The sequence below is a fragment of the Trachypithecus francoisi genome, unplaced genomic scaffold (assembly GCF_009764315.1).
Source record: "Trachypithecus francoisi isolate TF-2019V2 unplaced genomic scaffold, Tfra_2.0 Lachesis_group21, whole genome shotgun sequence".
NCBI classification, from domain to species: Eukaryota; Metazoa; Chordata; class Mammalia; order Primates; family Cercopithecidae; genus Trachypithecus; species Trachypithecus francoisi.
Genome location: NW_022681467.1, coordinates 27,370,764 through 27,392,655, shown reverse-complemented (window position 1 = coordinate 27,392,655; position 21,892 = coordinate 27,370,764). Strand labels below are relative to the sequence as shown.

Below are 21,892 nucleotides of genomic sequence, written 5' to 3'. Positions count from 1 at the left end.
CGAGCCCAGGAAGTTGAGGTTGCAGTGAGTCATGACTGCGCCACTGCACTCCAGCCTGGGTGACAGGCTGAGACCCTATCTCAAAAAAACAAAACAAGAAACAAAAAAAGGGATGAAGTACTGATACATACTGCTACATGGATAAGCCTTGAAAACATTACGTTAAGTCAAAGAAGACAGGCAAAAGGTTACATATTGTATAATTCCACTTATATGATGTGTCCAGAATAGATAAATAGAGACAGGGCCCAAGACAGGGGCTGGAGGGAGGGAGAAATGGGAATGACTGCTGGTGGGTATGGGGTTTCTTCCTGGGATAATGAAAATGTTCTGGAATTAGATCGTGGTTTTGACATAGCAGGTATGTGGGGGAAAAAAATGGTGATGATTACACAACTTTGTGAATATTCTAAAAGACACGAAATTGTATATATGTACATTTTTTTGGACTTACCAAATTAAAAATATTTTATATATTTTTTCTTCCAACATGTAGGTATTGATGCAAATCCCAGCCCAAGCCCTCACAAGCTGAGTGACCTCAAACATGACATTTTCACTACTTTGTGCCCAGTTTTCTCATTAGTAAAATGGGGATGATGATAACATCTACCTGAAAGATTTGTTGGGATGATTAAAAGATCATGCATGTGAAATGCTACAGAGTGTCCAGCAGGCTTAGCTAATGGTAAGCAGCAAATATTTCCTGAGCACCACACAGCAGGGCAGCTATCCCTCTTATCCCTTCTCCCCTTTCTCTACAGTAAAAGAATTTTCAGCATTTACTTGAGAAAATGTAGACTGTATTTCCCCAAATAAAAACTACATTTTCCAGATTCGGCTGAGCGCAGTGGCTCACGCCTGTAATCCCAGCATTTTGAGAGGCTGAGGTGGGTGGAACACAAGGTCAGGAGATCAAGACCATCCTGGATAACAGGGTGAAACCCCGTCTCTACTAAAAATACAAAAAATTAGCTGGGCGTAGTGGTGGTCGCCTGTAGTCTCAGCTACTTGGGGGGCTGAGGCAGGAGAATGGCATGAACCTGGGAGGTGGAATTTGCAGTGAGCCAAGATTGTGCCACTGCACTCCAGCCTGGGCAACAGAGCAAGATTCCGTCTAAAAAAAAAAAAAAAAAAACCTACATTTTCCAGATTCCCTTGTAGCTGGGTGTGGCTACATGGTTAAGGTCTGGCCAGTGAGCTGTGAGAGACTCCTGGGTTGTGTCCTTCAAGGGATGGGCTTGCCTTGTCTTTCTTTCTTTCTTTCTTTCTTTTCTTTTGGGACAGGGTCTCACTCTGCCACCCAGGCTGGAGTGCAATGGTGTGATCACAGCTCACTGCAGCCTTGACCTCCTGGACTCAAGCAATTTTCCCACCTCAGCCTCCCAAGTAGCTGGGACTACAGGCACACACCACCGTGCCTGGCTAACTTTTTTAAAAAATTTTTGTAGAGACAGGGTCTTGCCATGTTGCCCAGGCTGGTCTTGAACTCCTGGACTCAAGCGATCCTCCCTCCTTGGCCTCCCAAAGGGCTGCAATTATAGGTGTGAGCCACTGCACCTGGCTTATGCCTTTTATTGACTCCTGCCTACCTCCTGCTGTTTGGAATGTGAAAGCAAGGCTGGAACTCCATCTTGGACTATGAAAAACAAGGACTTCACCTAAGGGATAGTAGAGTGGAAAGACAGAAGCAGATGGATCTCACATTTCTGTGGGGCCCCCTTACCATCTCTGAACTTCCTACATATGAACTTCAATGGGATAGATAAACTTCTAGCATGTCAAAGCCTCTTTTACTTTGGGTTTCCATTGCATACATCCAATCCTTAGCCCTAACTAATAGCACCTACTCTGTGCCAGGCATCACATGCTGGTTTGTCTCAATCAGTATCCCCAGAGGCCAGCATGAAAGAAGAAAGGCAGGCTTACAGGCCAAAGTCATAGAACTAGCAAGTGGCCAGGGAAGAGCAGTCCTTGATCTGGACCCATCATAGGAGGATCCAGGCCACAGGTCTGTGGTAGCTGCATTCCTAGTTTCTACTGAAAGCCGTAGGATACAAATGTGCCTGGGTTTGAATCCTGCTCTGATGCTTGCAATGCTGTGTGACTTTAAGCAATTGGTTTCATAACTCTGAACATAATCTTATCTTATGGTTTAGTTGGAAAGCTTAAATAAGACAGAGATGATAGTGATAATGTGCCTGGCACATTGTGGGTGCTAAATAAATATCACAGCCACTTTGGGACAAGTCCCAGTGGCCACCCAGGGGAACTAGGAGAAAAACAAAGGAAGACAAGGACCTGTGAGACAAAGGGAAGAAGGGACAAGGCTGGGGGGAGTGTCTTACTCCTTCACTTCCACCCATCCTGGCCTGTGGCGAAGGACGTCCATGAGTGTGTTCATGAGGGTGGTCTTGAACCGGATCAATGCTCTCTGCTCTCTGCAAGACAAGGCAATGAACATTTGCTCAGGATCAATGATTTTCCTAGGATGGCGCAGGGAGAGGAAAAAAGTGGGAGGAAGAGAAGTCAAGTTCCATACCTGGAAAGTTCTACACTGTATTTTAGAATTTAGCATTAGAGCATGATAACACTTAGCATAATCAAATTGAGAATTATAGCATCTTGGAATCATTGAAAAATAATGATCATTGTATCCAAGCCTACTATGTGCCAGGCATGATCTGGTTGCTTTCCATGTGCTATGACTAATCCTTACATGAAATAAGTATTTGCAAAGCCCTCTCCTGGCAATCATCTGGGAAGATGAAGCGGATGTACTTTTTCCTATTCCTCCTACTGATACAACTGAAAACTCAAGATATTATCTATAAAACAAATAGCAAGACGGAAAGATAGAGAAGAGGGTAGACTGGCTGGGGACTTCAGGACCACAGGAACTACCAGGTGGTGAATTCCCTGGGTTTCCTTTTGTCTCATATAGTTCAGATATGGAGATGAAAAGCCACCAACCCAGAAATGCCAATGGGCACAGACGATAAAGCTTCAACAAAAGCACCCCGTTTCTAGCCAAAGGACCAAGAAAGGAGCAGCCTAGCCAGACAGAAGACTTGGACAATCACTGCTCTACTCCAGCTGGATCCCCAAGAACACATCTGTGGCCCACTCCCAGTGATGCCAGCAAAGGCTGGGTAGGGAGTCTAGACTTCCCCTGAGGTTGCAGCAGGGCACCCAACACCCCTGCCCGGTGCTGTCAGAGAAGGCCACAGACACAGCCAGGCTTTCACCTCTGCCAGGTGGTAATGAGGCTCCCACCCCCACTGAGCAGCGGAGACCACGTATGGAGCCTGGACTTCCTCCACGACCTGGCAGTAATGAGGTGCCCTCCCACTCTGGGGTGATGTTAAAGAGGACCTAGAGGAGAGCTGGAAATCAATACAATTGAAAACAGAAAAACAGTATAGCCAATCGGTAAAATAAAAGGCAAGTTCTCTGGAAAGATCCATAAAATCGACAAGCCTATTTGTCAGCAAGACTAACAAAGCAAAGACCCAGCTACCCAATAAGAGGACCGAAACAGAGGCTCCTGCTATGGAGCCCGCAGGTATCACAGCCACAATGAGGAAATGCTGCTGATAGCTCTACACACCTACATTTGACGCTTAGATGAAATGGACCAATTCCTCAAAAAGCACAATTACTACAACTCATCCAATATGAAATAGGTAATTTGAATAGCTCTATAGCTATTAAGGAAATTGAATTCATAATTCAAAACCTCCCAAAAAAGAAATCTCCAGGCTCAGATGGTTTCACTGGAGAATTTCCCCAAATATTTGAAGAAGGATTAACACCAATCCTACACAATCTCTTTCAGAAAATAGAAGAGGAGGGAGAATTTCCAAATTCAATTTTGCCAAGTTAGTATTAACCTGATATCAAAATCAAAGACAGTATACAAGAAGTAAACCACAGACCAATATCCCTTATGAATATAGATGGAAAAATCCTTAACAGAATGCAATCAAATAGATTTCAGCAATATATAAAAAGGATTATACACCATAACCAAGCGGAGTTTATTCCAGCAGGCAAGGCTGGTTCAATATTCAAAAATTAATCAATGAGCCAGGCATGGTGTCTCACGCCTGTAATCCCAACCCTTTGGGAGGCTGAGGCAGGAAGATTAATTGAGGTCAGGAGTTCAAGACCAGAATGGCCAACATGGTGAAATCCCATCTCTACTAAAAATACAAAAATTAGTCAGGTGTGGTGGTGGGCACCTGTAGTCCCAGCTACTCAGGAGGCTGAGGCAGAAGAACCGCTTGAATTGGGGAGGCAGAGATTGCAGTGAGCTGAGATAGCATCACTGCACTCCAGTGTGGGCAACAGAGACTGCCTCAAAAAAAAAAATCAATATCATATTAACAGACTAAAAAGGAGAAATCACATGATCATATCAATTGATGCAGAAAAGGCATTTGACAAAAATTAAACACTCATTCATTTAAAAACTCTGAGAGGAACTTCGTCAACTTAATAAAAGCATCTAAAAAAAACTCGAGCTAACATTATAATTAGTGGTATATGAAAGTTGTCAGATTCAAAATGGAGTCACTTATGTCAGACCCTGGCAAAATAGGGCCAGGGGGCCGGGCGAGGTGGCTCATGCCTATAATTCCAGCCCTTTGGGAGGCTGAGGCAGGCGGATCATTTGATCATTTGAGGTCATAGCCTGACCAACCTGGTGAAATCCCATCTCTACTAAAAATACAAAAAATTAGGCCGGGCACAGTGGCTCCTGCCTGTAATCATAGCACTCTTGGAGGCCGAGATAGGTGGATCACCTGAGGTCAGGAGTTCCAGACCAGCCTGGCCAACATGGTGAAACCCCATCCCTACTAAAAATACAAACATTAGCTGGCCGTAGTGGCTGGTGCCTGTAATTCCAGCTACTAGGGAGACTGAAGTAGGAGAATCGCTTGAACCCCGGAGGTGGAAGTTGCAGTGTGCTGAGATTGTGCCACTGCACTCCAGCCTGGGCAAGAAAGTGAGACCCTGTCTCAATAAATAAATAAATACATAAATAAATACATGAATAACCTTACTGTCCCAGAAGTCAGAGGGACTGAAATGGGTTGGCAGGGCTTCATTCCTTTTGGAGGCTCTATGGGAGAATTTGTTTCCTTGCCTTTCCCAGCTTCTAGCCGGGTATGGTGGCGTGTGCCTGTAATCCCAGCTACCTAGGAGGCTAAGGCAGGAGAATCGTTGGAACCTGGGAGGCAGAGGCTGCAGTGAGCAGAGATCACGCCACTGCTCTCCAGCGTGGGCAATAGAGCAAGACTCCATCTCAAAAAAAAAAAAAAATTGCCGGGCATGGGGATGCACACCTGTAGTCCCAGCTACTTGGAAGGCTGAGGCAGGAGAATCTCATGAACTTGGGAGGCAGAGGTTGCAGTCAGCTGAGATCCCACCACTGCATCCAGCCTGGGTGACAGAGTGAGACTCCATCTCAAAAAATAAAAAGTAAAAAAGTAAAGAAACAGCCAGGGAAGGTCATGAAGGGAGGATTCTCATGTATGAGTTGCCAGATAATAAGAACCATTACAAGAGAACATTTTCCAAACCACAGCTTACCACATGAGACACAAGTACTGCTAACAGCACAAGGGCAGCTAGCAGCTAACACAAGAATACTAGCCTGACGCTGTTTCTCAGGCTCAATCCAAAACTGCAAGGGCCTAACAAGAACTCCAAGACTCCAAGTCCTACCTAGCAACTACTAACACTCACCAATCTGCTACTGAACTCACCAGCTTTCATAAAAAACCCTGCTAGCACCAATGAACTTTCTTTTGAAACAACTTACATAAATCTCCTCTTTCCCCAGGAGAATGCTAACCTTTTCCTTCGTTCTCAGACATGCTGGGGGCCATTCTCGTCTACACGGACATCCTAGATTGCAGTTCTACTTCTTGTATATTATTCCCAAATAAAACCTTTTTACTTGGAGATTTGTCTCTATTTTTTTATGTTGACAGATGAAAAACTGGAGTTGGAGACTAGCCTGGGCAACATAGTGAGACTCTGTCTCTAAAAATAAAAATAAATTAAACAATAGTGGGCACTGCAGCCCCACCTAGTTCAAACACTAACAAGCTCAGAATGGCAGTGAAGGAGACTGGACTGGAGTGCACACAACTTAATTAAAGCTGCAGCCCAACCCATGTTCAATTCAGCTTTAGGAGGAATTGGAATGATCAGCTCCAACCCTAACTGCTAGACAGAGAAAGGAGATTGCATACTCTATAAAGTGTGTGTATGTATGTGTGTATATATATATAGACTAAAATTTATTATATGTAATTGCTTTTCATACACAATATCCAGAGTGCAGTTCTAAAAATATAACACATGCAATAGCAAAGTAGGGAAATGTAATACATAATCAAGAGGAAAAATAGCCAATTGAAATAAACCCATAACTGACTCAGTTATCAGAATCATTAGAGAAGGAATTTAAAAATCTTTATAAATACGTTAAAGGATTTATGGGAAAAGATGGATACAATGTGTGAATAGGTGAGTTATTGCAGAAAAGGACCAAATGGCCAAGTGTCTCACACCTGTAATCCCAACACTTTGGGAGGCTGAGGTGGGAAGATCACCCAGGAGTTCAAGACCAGCCTGTGCAACACTGTGAGACCCCATTTCTACACAAAGTTTTAAAATTAGCCAGGCATGGTGGCACGTGCCTGTAGTCCCAGCTACCTGGGGAGCTGAGGTGGGAGGATCACTGAGCCCAGGAAGTTAAAGCTGCAGTGAGCCATGACTGCACCACTGCACTCCAGCCTGTGTGACAGAGTAGGAAACTGTCAAAAAAAAAAAAAAAGAACCAAATGGAAATTCTAGAAGAGAAAAATATAATATCTGAAATTAAAAGTTCAATGGATGTGCTTAACAAGAGACTGGGCATTGAGAAGGAAAAATCATACATTTTAAAACAGTCCAATTGAAATTGTTCAAACTGAATTAGAGAAAAAATTTTTACATGAACAGAACCTCAGCGACTTGTGAGATAATATCAAGCAGTCTAACATACATGTAACTGAAGTTCAAGAAAGAGATGAAGAAGAGATAGGACAGAAAATATTTTTTGAAGAAATGATGGCTAAAAAATTTTCCAAATTTGATTAAATTGTCAACTCACAGATCCAAGACGCTCAATTAACCCCAAGCAAGATAGACACAACATAAACTACACCCAGGTAAGCCATAGTCAAATTGCTGAAAAACAGAACAGTCTCAAAAAAAAAAAAAATAAAAGCCTGAGAAAAAAGACACATTGCATAGGGGGGTCGGGGGGAGGGGTGGAGAGTGGGAGTGGAAGACAAGGACAGCTGACTTTGGCTGGGCATGGTGGCTCCCGCCTATAATCCCAGCACTTTGGGAGGCCAAGGCAAGCGGAGCACCTGAGGTCAGGAGTTTGAGACCAGCCTAACCAACATGGAGAAACCCTGTCTCTACTAAAAATACAAAAATTAGCTGGGCGTAGTGGCGGGTACCTGTAATCCCAGCTACTCGGAGACTGAGGCAGGAGAATCCCTTGAACCTGGGAGGTGAAAGTTGCAGTGAGCTGAGATCGCCCCACTGCACTCCAGCCTGGGCGAGAGAGCGAGACTCCGTCCCCCCCTCAAAAAAAAAGAACAACTGACTTCACATCAGAAACAACATAACCCTGAAAAGACAAAAGAATATCATCTTTCGAGTACTTAAAGAAAAAAAGATCCACCTAGAATTCTATATCCAGTAAAACTTTACTTAAAAAATGACAGTGAAATAAAGACATTTTCAAATAAATAAAAGCTGAGAGAATTTATTGCCAACAGATCCACACTATAAGAAACACTAAAGAACGTTCCTCGGGCTGAAGGAAAATTATACCAGATGGAAATTCAGAAGGAAAGATGAGCAGGGTAAATATGGAATACTTTCTTCCATGTCTTAATTAAAAGAAAAAAAAAATACAAGCAGCTATTTAAAGCAAATATAGTGAGAATGTAATGAAGGGTTTGTAACATATTTACAAGTAAATATATGACAAAAATAGCAGCACAAAGGACCAGAGGGGAGTAAACAGAAGTGTGTTGCTGTAGGGTTCTTAGTTGTACATGAAGTGGCGTGATTATGCTTCAAGGTAGACTTGAAGGTGATAAGGTAAGGATGCATGTTGTAATCCCCTAGAGCCACAGGTTGTGAAGTGTGGTCTCAAGTATTCCCCAAGGTCCCCAACTCTCTTTCAGGGGTACACAAAGTCTTCCCTTTTCCAAATACCTATCTTTGTGAGGCTGTATTTTCTTCCTGTCCTTCGACCAAAACAATCTATATTAACAGATTGAACACAGAAGGTCTGGAAAGTCAAATGTTTTCTAATAAGCCAAACATTAAAGAGATTCACAAAAATGTAAAACGACTACTACTCATCTCAGTACATTTTGGTGGGGAAATATAACTCATAAAAATGTTGGGCCAAACACAATGGCTCACACCTGTAAACCCAGCGCTTTGGGAGGCTGAAGTGGGTAGATCACTTGAGGTCAGGAGTTTGAGACCAGCCTGGCCAACATGGTGAAACCCCGTCTCTACTAAAAATACAAAAATTAGCCGGGCGTGGTAGCCTGCAATCCCAGCTACTTGGGAGGCTGAGGCACGAGAATCACTTGAACCCGGGAGGCGGAGGTTACAGTGAGCTGAGATCACACCACCGCACTCCAGCCTGAGTGACAGGGTGAGACCCTGTCTAAAAAAAAAAAAAAAAAAAGTTTATGCTACTATGTAATGAGTATTTTATTGATTTTTAAATGAATGAACAAGTATTTTTAAAATTTATCAGCTAGGCCAGGCATGGTGGCTCATGCCTGTAATCCCAACATTTTGGGAGGCCAAGGTGGGTAGATCACCTGAGGTCAGGGGTTCGAGACCAGCATGGCCAAAATGGTGAAACCCCATCTCTACTAAAAATTACAAAAATTAGCTGGATGTGGTAGTGCATGCCTGTAATCCCAACTACTAGGGAGACTGAGGCAGGACAATTGCTTGAACCTGGGGAGACGGAGATTGCAGTCAGCCAAGATCGCACCACTGTACTCCAGCCTGGGTGACAGAGTGAGATTCCGTCTCAAAAATAAAATAAAATAAAATTTATCAGCTTAAATTTCTTATATGGTACACATTGTTAGATGTATGCCACATATACAAAAGTTAATTCATTTCACAGTAATTTTTAAGTTGTAAAGGGACCCACCCTGCGCTTAAACTTTTAGAACTGCTGCTCTAAAGTAACCATTTAAAAGATCAAATAGGCCAGGCACGGTGGCTCACGCCTGTAATCCCAGCACTTTGGGAGGCCAAGGCAGGATCTCTTCAGCCCTGGAATTCAAGACCAGCCTGAGCAACATAGTAAGACCTCACCTCTACAAATAATATGAAAAAAAAGCCGGGCGCGGTGGCTCAAGCCTGTAATCCCAGCACTTTGGGAGGCCGAGGCGGGCAGATCACGAGGTCAGGAGATCGAGACCATCCTGGCTAACACGGTGAAACCTCGTCTCTACTAAAAATACAAAAACTAGCCGGGCGAGGTGGCGGGCGCCTGTAGTCCCAGCTACTCGGGAGGCTGAGGCAGGAGAATGGCGTAAATCCAGGAGGCGGAGCTTGCAGTGAGCTGAGATCTGGCCACTGCACTCCAGCCCGGGCGACAGAGCAAGACTCCGCCTCAAAAAAAAAAAAAAAAGAAAAGAAAAAAAAGAGATAAAATTAGGAGGTTTAGCTAAAAGTCAATACAGGAGCCAACATGGACTACTAAAAATATATGCAATAGACCCAAAATGACAAAGAGATACAATTTCAAAATCCATCAGGTTGCAGAAAATATTAAAAATCAGACAAATATCAAATGTTCGCAAGAATGTGGAGAAATGACAGTTATCTTACAATGCTGATGGGGTGCACATTGGACACACCTTTGAAGAGTAATTTGGCATATTACAACAGTCAAGGACTATGTCACACACATCAGACTGGCAAAAATCTAAAGGTCCAAGTTTTGGCAACAATGGGATAAAACGGAAACTCCTCCTCTGCTGGTAGAACGCACTTTGGAGGGCCACTGGGCAGTTTTTAGTAAAATCGAATATGCACATACCCTAAACTCAGCAAACTATCCTAGCTCTATACCCTGGGTTTGTACTCTGCATTTCTACCAGGAAACACATGTGCAAAGATACTTATCTGTAATTGTTAATATTTTTACAGAAATAACCTGTGGCACACACTGTTGGTGGTCTACCCATATCCCTTTGGCATTCACCACTCCTGTGTGTGCAAATCAAAAAGCTTCCCACTGTCAGCACCTTCGATGCTACCTGAGGGTTTTCCCTGGCCCCCGGAGTCTGCTCAGCCAGCATGTGGAGCAGATTGGAAGCACCAGAGTGAACTGCCCCTCTGCCAGCAGCATACAACCAGTGACGACTAGAGTTGGTAGATAAATCCGCTAAGTCTCTCATCTCTCACTTAGGATGAGTCTGCAGTGCATTCTATGTTCTCCCAGGAATTCACCGGGGGGATTGAGCCCACTTGCCCACAGCAATTACCTGTCGATGATGCACCTTTTACTGGTTTCCCTCCTCAGCTGTCTTACTTCCCCACTTCCCTGTCAGTGCTCACTGGAATTACCTTCCAAATAAACCACTTGCTCTCACATCCTTCCCTCAGGGTCAGTTTCTGCTGAAACCAGTACTTCATAAGTGCCTTTCGACAGGAAGATGGGTAAATAACGTGTGATACACAATGAAACAGAGGTAGCAGTTACAATGCATTCAGAGCTACATGTGCCAACGTGGATAAACACGAAACATATTTTGTGTGACAAAAGCAGGGTGCAGAATAGTTATAACAGTACAATGACACTTATATAACTTGTATTCCTAGCTACCCATGCAGTTGGGGTGGCCACGTTACACAATTCTAGTAAATAAGATAGAAACATAAGACTGCTAGAAAGGGTAAGTTCCTGGGACAGTTTTGCTCTTTTGAGGAAGAAAGGAAGGAAAGAAGGAAGGAAGGAAGGAAGGAAGGAAGGAAGGAAGGAAGGAAGGAAGGAGGGAGGGAGGGAGGGAGGGAGGGAGGAAGGAATGTGGCTTGAGTCTTCTCTCCCCTCTTCTTCCTGTCTTGATCATGACTTGAAGGCTGGAGCTATAGCAGCCATTTGGTCTCCATGAGGAAGAGGTTAGGACAATCATGAAGGCTCATGCCTGTAATCCCAACACTTTGGGAGGCCAAGGTGGGAGGATAACTTGAGGCCAGGTGTTGGAGACCAGCCTGGGCAACATAGTGAGACCTCATAACTACAAAAAAAAAAAAAAATTAAAAAAATTAGTGAGGCCGGGCGCTGTGGCTCACGCCTATAATCCCAGCATTTTGGGAGGCCGAGGCGGGTAGATCACAAGGTCAGGAGTTCAAGACCAGCCTGGTCAATATGGTGAAACTCCGTCTCTACTGAAAATACAAAAATTAGCCAGCTGTGATGGCAGGCGCCTGTAGTTCCAGCTACTAGGGAGGTTGAGGCAGGAGAATCGCTTGAACCTGGGAGGTGGAGGTTGTAGCGAGCCAGATCATGCCACTGCACTCCAACCTGGGCAACAGAGCAAGAGTTCGGAGAAAAAAAAAATAGCCAAGTGCACTGGCATGAGCCTGTAGTCCCAGCTACTCAGAAGGCCAAGATGGGAGGATTGCATGAGCCTGGGAGATCAAGGCTGCAGTGAGCCATGATCGCACCACTGCACTCCAGCCTGGGCAACAGAGTGAGACTCCATCTCAAAAAAAGAAAAAAAAAGGCAATCATGAAGACGCTGGCTCTGACATTACTGAATCACTGTACCAGCACTCCAGGCTCTTTGTAATGTGAAGAAAATAAATACAATTTGTTTAAGCTACTATTATGAGTTTTCTCTTACTGGTAGTGGAACACATATCTACATGTGCCCTAATAAGGCACATAAATAAAAAATGTTTTATGGTAAATACATGTGTGTGTGTGCGTGCGTGTGTGTGCCTTTATAAAATAAGTAGATGGGGCCTTGATATGGTTTGGATGTTTGTCCCCTCCAAGTCTCAAGTTAAAATGTGATTCTCAGTGTTGAAGGTGGGGCCTGGTGGGAGGTGATTGGATCCTGAAAACGTATCCCTCATGAATGGTTTGGCAACATCCCCTTGGTGATAAGTGAGTTTTCACTCAGTTCCTGGGAGATCTGGTTGTTTAAAAGAGCCTGGGATCTCTCCCTTGTTTCCACTCTTGCCATGTGACATGCCTGCTCGCCCTTTGCCTTCCACCATGATTGTAAGCTCCCTGAGGCCTTACCAGAAGCTGAGCAGATGCTGGTGCCATGCTTGTAGAGCCTGTAGAAACATGAGCCATTTATACCTCTTTTCTTTATAAATTACTCAGTCTCAATTAGCCACGCATGGTGGCGGGCACCTGGAATTCCAGCTACTCGGGAGGCTGAGGCTTGAACCTGGGAGGCGGAGGTTGCAGTGAGCCAAGATCAGGCCATTGCACTCCAGCCTGGGCAACAAGAGCGAAACTCTGTCTCAACATAAATAAATAAATAAATAAATAAAAAGTCTCAGCTATTCCTTTATAGCAATGTAAAAACAGCCTAACACAAGCCTGTTAAGTGCTCTTTGTTTTGTTGGGATGGGGGTCGGGTGGGCATGTATGTTTAGGGCCAGGATCTGGAACATTGCTGAGTTGCCCAGCATAAGAGAGAGAGAGATTTGAAGTTGGTGGGATAGTCAGTATGGAGAGAAAGAAGACAAAGAAGATGGGCGCTGCATGAGAGAAGCATCCCAAATCACACATGCCCTCCTCAGTGGTGGTATAGTCAGGAGGGACTTTAGAAAGAACAGAAACATCTGGCTGGGCACGGTGGCTCACGCCTGTAATCCCAGCACTTTGGGAGGCCGAGGCAGGTGGATCACCTGAGGTCGGGAGTTCGAGACCAGCCTGACCAACATGGAGAAATCCTGTCTCTACTAAAAATACAAAATTAGCCGGGCACGGTGGCGCATGCCTGTAATCCCAGCTACTCGGGAGGCTGAGGCAGGAGAATCACTTGAATCCAGGAGGCAGAGGTTGCCGTGAGCTGAGATCATGCCATTGCCCTCCAGTCTGGGTAACAAGAGCGAAACTCAAAAGATAAGAAAAGAACAGAAAAGAAAGAAAAGAAAAGGAGAGAAAGACAGAGAGAGAGAGAGAGAGAGAGAAATATCTAATGAGCCAGAGAATAGACTATCAAAACATTTGCTATGTAAACTACCTCCTCTAACTCCCCACAAAAATCTTCAATAAAGTCTACATTGCTCACTCCTGCTTTGTGCAAGCGGATTCTCTTTAGGAGATCCAAAGGTGTGCTGGGTTTGGCATCCAGGTTGTCGATGCAGAGTGAAGCAGAAGATCAGAGGACAGCTGCCATGCAAGTCATCAAGTCATCACAGGGTTGTTGAAGGAGGCAGGAGAGACCAAAGTTAGATAGTGGGCCCTGGAGTCCAACAAGCTCTGCCCCTAACTGATCATGTGATCTTGAGCAAGTCACTTACCCTTTTTGAGCTTCAGTTTCTCCATCTGTAAAATGGGCACAATAGTAGTATCTACTTCAAATGGTTGGGGTCAGGATTCAATGAGCCAATACAGGTAAAGTGACAGGCCCAGAGCCTGGCACATGGTAAGTGCTCAATAATGGTTTAGCTTTACTACTTCTACTATCATTTTCATTATAATTGTTGAAGTAGAAAAGCGAGAGACGGATTGAAAAGGGGAGGGAGGGAGGTTGGTTGTCTGTGATTGTTGGATTGGATGGGACCACTCACCGCTCTTTTCCCTTTGACAATCCATGGCTCTTGTAATTTTGGTTCTGCAATGAGGAAAGGAAAAGGCTGTAACTGGTTTTGTATATCTGCCCTGCTTTCCCAGGTTAACTTACTGCACATATTAAAATGCCGAAGCCATCAGACTCAATAATACCTAGGTTCTGAGACATGACGGTCCAGTCTGATCAAGTTCCCACTGGCCACCATGTCCCCAGCAAATGGACCAGAATTTATCTGCTATGAATGAACTCCCAAGTATCCAAGGTACCACCTTACTGCAGGTTTGCTCCACAGATATGACCAGTATAGCAAATGCCTGATTTTCAGTACTCCAAAGGTCAGCCCTGAACCCCAGTTTTGAAAGCTCAGCTCAATACACTCTGTGAGAAAGATCTGAACTTTTTTTTTTCCTTGTTTTTTCTGAGATGGAGTCTCGCTCTGTCACCCAGGCTGGAGTGCAGTGGCGCAATCTCAGCTCACTGCAACTTCCACCTCCCGGGTTCAAGTGATTCTCAGCCTCCCTAGTAGCTGGAGTTAAAGGCACCCACGACCACATCCAGCCAATTTTTGTATTTTTAGTAGAGATAGGGTTTCGCCATGTTGGCCAGGCTTGTCTGGAACTCCTGACCTCAGGTGATCTGCCCGCCTCGGCCTCCCAAAGTCTGGAATTACAGGTATGAGCCACCGCACCCAGCCAATCTGGACTTTCTACTCTTAACTTGGAATGTTTGATTAAATGGATCCCAGAAGGGGCTAGGTCAAAGACTCAGAGCAATGTCAATTCCTTTCACCCCAAATGGACCTTTCAAATCCTCAGTGGGTAGTGGGTATTATTTCACTTCAACCATGTCCAAAACAGCTTGGCCCTCTGTCCTGGGAAGACCGATTCCTAAGGCACGTATGAAGACAGAAATTGAAATTGGTCCTGTGCAGGATGACATTTGCAACTGGGACAGACCTGCCATCTGCATTCATTTTCTGTTGCTGGGTAACAAATTATCACAAAATCAGTGGCTTAAAATGATAGGAATCCATTATCTCAGTTTCCATGGGCCAGGAGCGTGGGCATAGCTTAGCTGCATCATCAGCTCAGCTCTACAAGGCCACAGTCAAGGTGATGGCTGGGGTTATGGCTCTCATCTGGGGCTTGGGGTCCCCTTCCAAGCTCATTCAGGTTGTTGGCAGAATTCAGTTGCCAAGGGTTGTAGGACGGAGGTCCCTGTTTACTTGCTAGCTGTCTGCTGGGGACTGCTCTCAGCTCCTAGAGGCTGCCTGCAGCTCCCTGCAGTGTGGCACCCATTGGCACTTCACAACATGCACGTTTGTTTTCCTCCAGGCCACGTGGAGCACGTCCCTCTGACTTCCAATCCTCCCCTCTCCAAGTCACCTATGATGGAGTCTTAAGTAATGGAAGGTAATCACCATAGTAACCATACCATCAAATTCACAGACTCCTCCATGCTCAAGGAGAGATAATTATACAAGGCATGTACGCCAGGGGGTGGGAATCTTGGGGCCCATCTTAGAATTCTGCTCAGCACACCAGCCTACCCCTCAAAGGGCGGCAGAGAGGGGGTGGAGGATATTGCTTTACAAAACTGGCAGAAGCAAGCCCCACTGAAACACAGTGAAATCTTGTTTCATTCTTCCATTCAAGCCCCTCCAACTCCCCCAACACTAGTCAAGCTGTCCTCGCCTTTTTGTACTTTACCTTTAATCCTCTCTCATGCTTTCAATTCCATTTTCCATATGTTTATCCAGTTGCTCCAGAGCCTTTGGTTAAAAAAATTTTCCTCTCCTCATTGAATTGCATTGGCACGTCTGTCACAATTCAATTGACCATGTGTATGTGGATCTATCTCGAGAGTATGTTTTGTTCTATTTACTTGTCTATCCTTATGTCACTATCACATTGGCTTAATTACTGCTGTAGCTTTCTAGTAAATCTTGAAGTCAGGTAGAGTAAATTCTGATTTCAGGATTGTCTTTGCAATTAGGGGTCCTTTGTATTTCAACATAAATTTCAGAATTGGCTTGCCAATTTCTACGAAAAAACATGTTGAGATTTTGACTGGGATTGCATTGAATCTACAGATATTTTCAGGAAGTGACATTATAAGGTACTGAGCCTTCCAATCCATGAGTAATATGGTCTCTCCATTAATTTAAATTTTAAAAAATTTTTCTACACTATTTTCTAGTTTTCAGTATAGCAGCCTTGTATATTTTTAATTAAATTTATTCATAGGTTTTTTATTTTATGATGCTATTGGATACAGTGTTTTCAAATTTCGTTTTCTACCTAATGATAGTAAATTGTAATAAGCAGAAAAAGGCCATCTCCAAAGATGTCCGTGTCCTAATCCCTAGAACCTATCAATGTGTTACATTATATGGCAAGGGGAATTTAAAATTGCAGATGGAATTAAGGTTGCTAATCAAAGAACCTTAAAATAGAAAGATTATTTTGTATTTTCTGTGTAGGCCCAATGTAAGGATCCTTAAATGTGGAAGAAGGCAGAGTCAATGTCAGAGTGGCAGAGTCACGCACTGTGAGAAGAACTGCCTTTGAACACGAAAGGGGACCATGAGACAGTCTCCAGAAACTAGAAAAGGCAAAAAACAGGGCTTCTCTCCTAGAGCGTCCAGATATGAAGGCAGCCCTACTAACACCTTGATTTCAGCCCAGCGAGAACCCTTTCAGACTTCTGATCTCATTAACTGTAAGACAGGGACCAGGCGCAGTGGCTCACGCCTATAATCCCAGCACTTTGGGAGGCCAAGGCAGGCAGATCGTTTGAGGTCAGGAGTTCAAGACCAGCCTGGCCAACATGATGAAACCCCATCTCTACTAAAAATTACAAAAATTAGCCAGGATGGTGGTGCACACCTATAATCCCAGCTAATCAGGAGGCTGAGGCAGGAGAACCCAGGAGGCAGAGGTTGCAGTGAGCCAAGATTGTGCCACTGCGCTTCAGCCTGGGTGACAGAGTGAGACGCCATCTCAAATAAATAAATAAATAACTGTAAGATAATAAGTTAGTGTTTTTAAAAGCCATTGAATTTGTGACAATTTGTCACAAATTGGAAACCAATACATATATAGAAGTATAACTGATTTTGTACATTGACCTTGTATTTGATGCCCTTGCTGAATTATTAGTTCTGGTAGTTTGTAAATCCTTTGAGTTTTCTCTGGATACAATGATGTCATCTGTGAATAAAGGCAGACTTACTTCTTTCTTTTCAATATTTATGCTTTTTATTTAGTTTTCTTGCTTTATTGCACTGGTGAAAACTCTAGTATGTACAAAGTTGACTAAAAGTGGTAACAGCTGACATCCTTATCTTGCTCCTGATCATAAGAGGAATGCATTCTCTATTTCAGCTTTTAAGAATGATACTGGCTGTAGATTCCTATAGTTTCCTGTACCAAATTGAGTAAATTTCCTACTATTCCCTGGTTTTCTGAGGGTTTATCATGAACAGGCTTTTTTTTTTTTAACTTATTTAAAACATCTTTTCTTATACAATTATACAATTATATAATTCATTTAAAACATCTTTTATTATGTAATTATTATGTAATTCCACCATTATAGGAGTCAAAGATGTTTGACTCCGAGATGTTTAGCATTTACATCTGCCTGGGCCCCCAAGAACAGTAAACTTTATGGTAACATCTTATTTAGCATTTCTCAGACTAGCCTGAGGACTCACCTAAGGTTAAGAATTCTTGCTGGGCGCAGTGGCTCATGCCTGTAATCCCAGCACTTTCAGAGGCTGAGGCAGGCGGATTACGAGGTCAGGAGTTTGAGGACAGCGTGGCCAGCATGGTGAAACCCTGTCTCTACTAAAAATACAAAAATTAGCCAGGGTGGTAGCGAGTACCTGTAATCCCAGCTACTCGGGAGGCTGAGGTAGAAGAATCGCTTGAACCCGGGAGGCAGAGCTTGCAGTAAGCAGAGATGGTGCCATTGTACTCCAGCCTGGGTGGACAGCAAGACTCCGTCACGAAAAAAAAAAAAAAAAAAAGATTTCTCAGGAGAAAGGTTTTTTCCCCTACACTGAAGCTGCCTAGCTTCCTAGTTGTCTCCCACTGCTGAAGGGTAAATTGGTTCTAATTACACCTTTACTAAGGGTGGGGGTCTCTGAAGGGTCTAGCTTTATGGTGAGGTCTCAGTTCCAATTCCTTGCCCAGTGGGCCCCATGACACTTCAACTCCTGTTTGTGAGACAATCAATGACTTCCCCAAGGAAAATGACAAATGAAGAATCAGTTAGTGACAATTCTGTTTTTTATTTTTCTTCTTTGTGTGTGTGTGTGTGTGTGTGTGTGTGTGTGTGTGTGTTAGGGTGGTGGTCCCTTGGGGATTTTTCTTCTACCAATCCTTGCCCCTCCACATACGCAGGTCAGTTATACAGTTCAAAGGATGTCTGTTATATTTTGGCCAACAGTTTTAAGTGTGTTGTGTTAATAAGCTTTTCAAGAAATCTCATCTGTCACATTGCCTGAGATAGAAGTCCTATTACTATCTTGACCCAAAAATCAGCCCAGGGATATAAACTTTCCCCAAACCACTAAAATAATGCATTTAGAAAAGATAAGGCTACAAGACTTTTTTTAAAAATGATCTTATTGAGAAAATGATTCAAAAGTGGCTTGGTTGCTTGTATGGGCTACAAACAGAGAACTTTTATTTCTCATTGGTGCCATTCATGGAGGGTAGCATGAATGGCACCAGTTGGTGTTGAGTCAAAAAGAGCATAGGATCGTGACATTGCCAGCTGCCTTCATTCTTGGCTCTATTCCTGGAGTCCTGCTCTGAGCTCCCTGGTACTACCCACCAGGTGGAGACAGCCATGCTGAAACCAGTTTGCCACATCAGCCTACCCATTGTGATTAGACTTTGATCATCTAACCAGAGATCAGCTTCATTGCTTAGCCAGTTCCACTAACCCCAGCTTCATGCCTGCCTGATCCAATTCCTCATTTCCCCGTAGCCCTCTGAAGAGTTCCCAATATGCCTTGGAGCTGAGGTCTTGGCGACCATCACCTTGAGGAGATGAGGTCAACGGCTGGAACACATGGTATTCTGACTTCTGGCCTTCTCTGGGCATATTTTTGTGAGAGTACACAAAGTATATCCCGGCATGTTCTCTTAAGGCTGACATGAACGATCCTGTTCAAATAAATTCATACTCCTATTTCCCCTGGGTCATTTGAAAGAAACCGCGAAGTCCTAAGTCAATATATAGGAGACCTTTGTTTCCCTTTCCAACAACAAAAACAAAATTCATCGTTTCACAAAGAAGTAGTCCACTATTTTTTTCCTTCATCCAACATGGTCTGCTACACTCATGTCTAAACTATATTCACAGTGTAGACTGCTAAGAGTTTGTGCATTCTTCAGCAACCTGCAGTTCGTCCTTCCTTTCAAAGGAATCAGTCGGGTTCATGAGAAGGGACTATTTCAGTAGATGTTTGTTTTCTTTTTTCCTAATAATATTTTTATAAAATGATATGCAGGAAGCTGAGGAAGGAGGATCACTCAAGCCCAAGAGGTTGAAGCTTCAGTGAGCCGTGTTCATGCCACTGCACTCCAGCCTGGGCAACAGAATGAGACCCTGTCTCAAAAAAAAAAAAAGTTATATGTGTCCCAATCTGTGTGTTTAAAGAGTATTAATTTTTAAAATTTGAGAGTTTGGTCATGATTAGCATAGTAGTTGAGGTAGAGGAAAAAATAAACTCAAGACATATTCAGAAAGTTAAAGGAAGGAGGCTTTTATTGGATGTGGGATGTCAGGAAGATGGAGGAGCCAACAGTCCCAGTTTTTTAGCTGAGCATCTAGGTAGGTCATTCAACAGTCATTCAATATGTATCAACTGTAGTCAGCTCTGTGCTGAGGACCGGGAATATAGAGAAGAACAAGTCAGATTAGATCCCAGAGCAGCGGGGAAGACAGATGTTAAACAAATAGTCACATGAGTAATGAATTGTAGTAAAAAGGCGAAGTTCAAGGCACTCTGAAAGCAGATAAACTCACTTTTTGTTGGGAGAGGGAATTAAAGAAATAAGAGGCTGACCAGGTGCAGTGATTCATGCCTGTAATCCCAGCACTTTGAGAGGCCAAGGCGGGAGATGGTTTGAGGCCGAGTTCCAGACAAGCCCAGGCAACACAGCACCATAACGTAAAGACTCCTGTCTCTACACAAACTTAAAAAGAATTAGCTGAGCATGGTGGCACACACTGGTAATCCCACCTACTTGGGAAGCAGAGGCAGGAGAATCGCTTGAGCTCAGGAAGTCGACTGAGTCAAGATCACACCACTGCACTCCCTCCTGAACAACAAAGTGAGACCTTGTCTCAAAAAAAAAAAAAAAAAAAAAAAAAAACAGGAAAGAAAGAAGAGAAATGAAGGTTCCATTCATGAATGAGAGCTGGGATTAAGAAGTGGGATGGAGGCTGGGCGCGGTGGCTCACGCCTGTAATCCCAGCACTTTGGGAGGCCGAGGCGGGCAGATCACGAGGTCAAGAGATCCAGACCATCCTGGCCAACATGGTGAAACCACGTCTCTACTAAAAATACAGAAATTAGCTGGGCGTCGTGGCGTGCGCCTGGAGTCCCAGCTACTCTAGAGGCTGAGGCAGGAGAATCGTTTGAACCCGGAAGGCAGAGGCTGCAGTGAACTGAGATCATGCCACTGCACTCCAACCTGGTGACACAGTGAGACTTCGTCTCAAAAAAAAAAAAAAAAAAGTGGGTTGGGGTGGGGAGAGCGGATTTTACAGTAATGCATTTTCCCTCTCGACTTTCATTTTTCCCATTCTTAAAATGGGGGAATTGGTTTGTGCCCTCTTAGAGGGCAGAGGTTTGTCTGATTCACCTGTGTCCCTTGGCCAGCAATGAGTTTGATGGGGAAAAGACACTAATTAGCGTTGTTTTGAATGGATGGATAATGGATGGATGGATGGATGGACGGGCAGGCGGGCTTCGCCAAATCAGGAAATCTGAAATTCTGAGGTTCAACTTCCCCAGGGGTCACGGAGCTTAGAATCCCACTGTTGTGTAAATTTCCCCCCAGCCGGCCGGGCTCGCTGGACTTGCGCAGCAGCTTGGGCGGCGCGGTGCATGCCGGGAGTTGTAGTCTTTCCTCTAAGTTCGTCGACCTTTTTCTTGCTTTTCCCGGAATTCCTCCGCGAGAACACCACCCCCTCCCCCCGCCCCCCCCTACCCATTCCGCGAGGAACACCCATCCCCAAACCGATTTTGAATCCCTCTGCGGCTTTCCTCCCTTTTTCTAGGGACGATAAAAGCATCTGGGTCAGGCTGACTCCTACCTTGGGTCGCGACATAACGCGATTCCCCACGGGCCAGATCCAAACCGCCACCGCTCGCCGGACGTGCTTGTGCGTCCAGTTGCCAAGGCGACAGAGAAGCGGTTGGATCCGCCGCTCTGATTGGATGAGCCAAAGGCACGCTCTCGGCGGAGTGCGCAGACTCCGATCCACCAGAGCCTCTGGAGGCTTTTGGGTGTACTGGCAGCCTAGGTCCCCCGGCTTCCTCAACCTTTCTTTCCCAGGCCCGCTTCTCCGCGACCCTGGGGCAATTCGTTCTGAGGCTGGCTGCCTCTGCCCCCTGCCGCCTCCAACTGCACTTTCCTTAAACTAAGAGCGCTGCGTCTGAAAAGATGTCAGCTTTTGGTAAATGTAATTTACCAGATGTAATTTACTGAGTTTCCTTACTTAAAGAAGTTACTCACTAAGTCACCCGGTCACTTGGTCAGTCTGTAACGCGGCCAGTCACCTTTGCTATCCCAGCCGCTTTCTAATTCTTAAGGTCTATAGCCTCACCAACATTTGATGTTGTCCATCTTTTTCATTTAAGTGACTACAATGATAGCTCATTGTAGTTTGTTTGAGACAGAGTCTCGCTGTGTTGTCCAGGTTGGAGTGCAGTGGCACCATCTTGGCTCACTGCAGCCTCTGCCTCCTGAGCTCAAATG

General features: G+C 44.4%; 1 protein-coding gene across 1 annotated transcript in view; it reads right to left on the bottom strand.

Annotated features, from left to right (window-relative positions):
* The window catches only part of TTLL9 (tubulin tyrosine ligase like 9), a 63,774-nt gene extending 42,402 nt beyond the window's left edge, over positions 1-21,372 (bottom strand). Inside the window, 3 exon segments of the mRNA XM_033186058.1 lie at positions 2,349-2,441; positions 13,885-13,928; positions 21,228-21,372. Of these exon segments, the coding sequence (XP_033041949.1) occupies positions 2,349-2,441; positions 13,885-13,928; positions 21,228-21,242 (152 nt within the window). The 5' untranslated portion in view covers positions 21,243-21,372.
* Positions 21,373-21,892: the final 520 nt, after the last annotated feature.